The following is a 1,228-nucleotide window of genomic DNA, read 5'->3' as shown; positions in this document are numbered from 1 at the left end:
GGCCCAGCCGCCCAGCCGCGGCCCTCCAGCCGCCTGCCCCCGGGGCGGCCAAACAGGTGGGAGCACGCTGCTCCTGGGGTGAGTGCACCCCCGGGGTGTGCTTGATTCGCCCGGTTTGGCCCGTAAGGAAAGAACTGCGGGGCCCCGGAGCCCCGGCGGGCGCAGCCTGACGTCCACTCCAGCAGGAAAATCAGCCGGGAGCTCCCGGCCTGCGCGCCCGGGCCCGGCTGACACAATGGACTTTCCAGCCTGGAAGGGCTTTGACGGTGTCCGGCTTTGACGGTGTCCGGCTTTGACGGTGCCAGCTGTGTTGTATTCCAGCATTTCACTCAGGTTCTCCTTAAGTTCCTCCCTGCGTTCAGAGAAGGAGCATTGACGCCAGCCCGGACGAAAAGGGGGTGCTCGGCCCCCGCCCTGGGGTATGCTGGCCTGTCTGCTTGCACCAGCGTCTGGCGCACCCCCAGACCTGGCACAGGGTGCAGGCAGGGAGGCCCCTGCCGCAGTGACGGTGGGTCCCGCGACCGTGGCCCTGTGCCCAGAGCCGCCTGCAGGGTCTCCCGAGGACCCACCACATGGACGCCAGCCCGGGCAGCCGCGGCGCCCACACACCCTGCGTCCCCCGTGGGGCGGCCAGTGGCCTGGTGTCTGACTCCCGCTCGCCACGCCTGGGGCCGCTGCAGTCCTGGCGAAGCGTGGTGACCCTGCCTGTCCCTGCCGTGACTGCAGGTCTGCAGCGCAGGGCGCCCCTGGACCCCGGGCTCTGGCCGTGCCCACGTCCTGGTCTGGAGCAGGGCAGCTGCCCCACTCTGCTGTGCTGCCCGCCCCTCTTGCCCCACGTCCAGGTCATCAACAGCATCCAGCCGCAGGTTTCTCCCCCTCTGCCTGCCCGGTCTCCTCCAGCCTCAGGGTGGGCACCTGGCCAGTCAGGTCCAGCGTCCCGCCAGGCCGACGCCCACCCAGGCGTGCCCCTGGCCCCAGAGTGGCACCGGCTGGCCGCGCCAGGTCCGCCCAGACTTTGGGCAAAGCAAGGCCTGTGCTCAACTGGGAGCCGGCTGTGTTTTTGAGTCAAGAAAAGCTCCCCGAGTGGACGCCCTCTCTGGCCCACCTGCCCGCGATTTGGCTGGGAACCCCAACTCAGGGAGACTGCCCCTCCGGGCCCGCACGGACGCCCCAGGAGGAGGCTGGGCCTCAGTGCGGCAGGACCCCGCGGCCTGCACTGGGCGGGGCG

At 70.5% G+C, this 1,228-nt stretch overlaps 1 protein-coding gene across 1 annotated transcript in view; it reads right to left on the bottom strand.

The window, feature by feature from the left end:
• The window catches only part of BRD1 (bromodomain containing 1), a 73,613-nt gene that overhangs the window by 7,861 nt on the left and 64,524 nt on the right, over positions 1-1,228 (bottom strand). Inside the window, exon 11 of the mRNA XM_012735088.1 lies at positions 233-352. Coding sequence (XP_012590542.1) covers positions 233-352 — 120 coding nt within the window. The remainder of the gene's footprint in view (positions 1-232; positions 353-1,228) is intronic.

This window comes from Condylura cristata, unplaced genomic scaffold, assembly GCF_000260355.1.
Source record: "Condylura cristata isolate star-nosed mole 26May11 unplaced genomic scaffold, ConCri1.0 scaffold00004, whole genome shotgun sequence".
Classification (NCBI taxonomy): domain Eukaryota; kingdom Metazoa; phylum Chordata; class Mammalia; order Eulipotyphla; family Talpidae; genus Condylura; species Condylura cristata.
The sequence above is the reverse complement of the archived record's forward strand: the minus strand, read 5'-3'. Positions and strand labels throughout refer to the sequence as shown.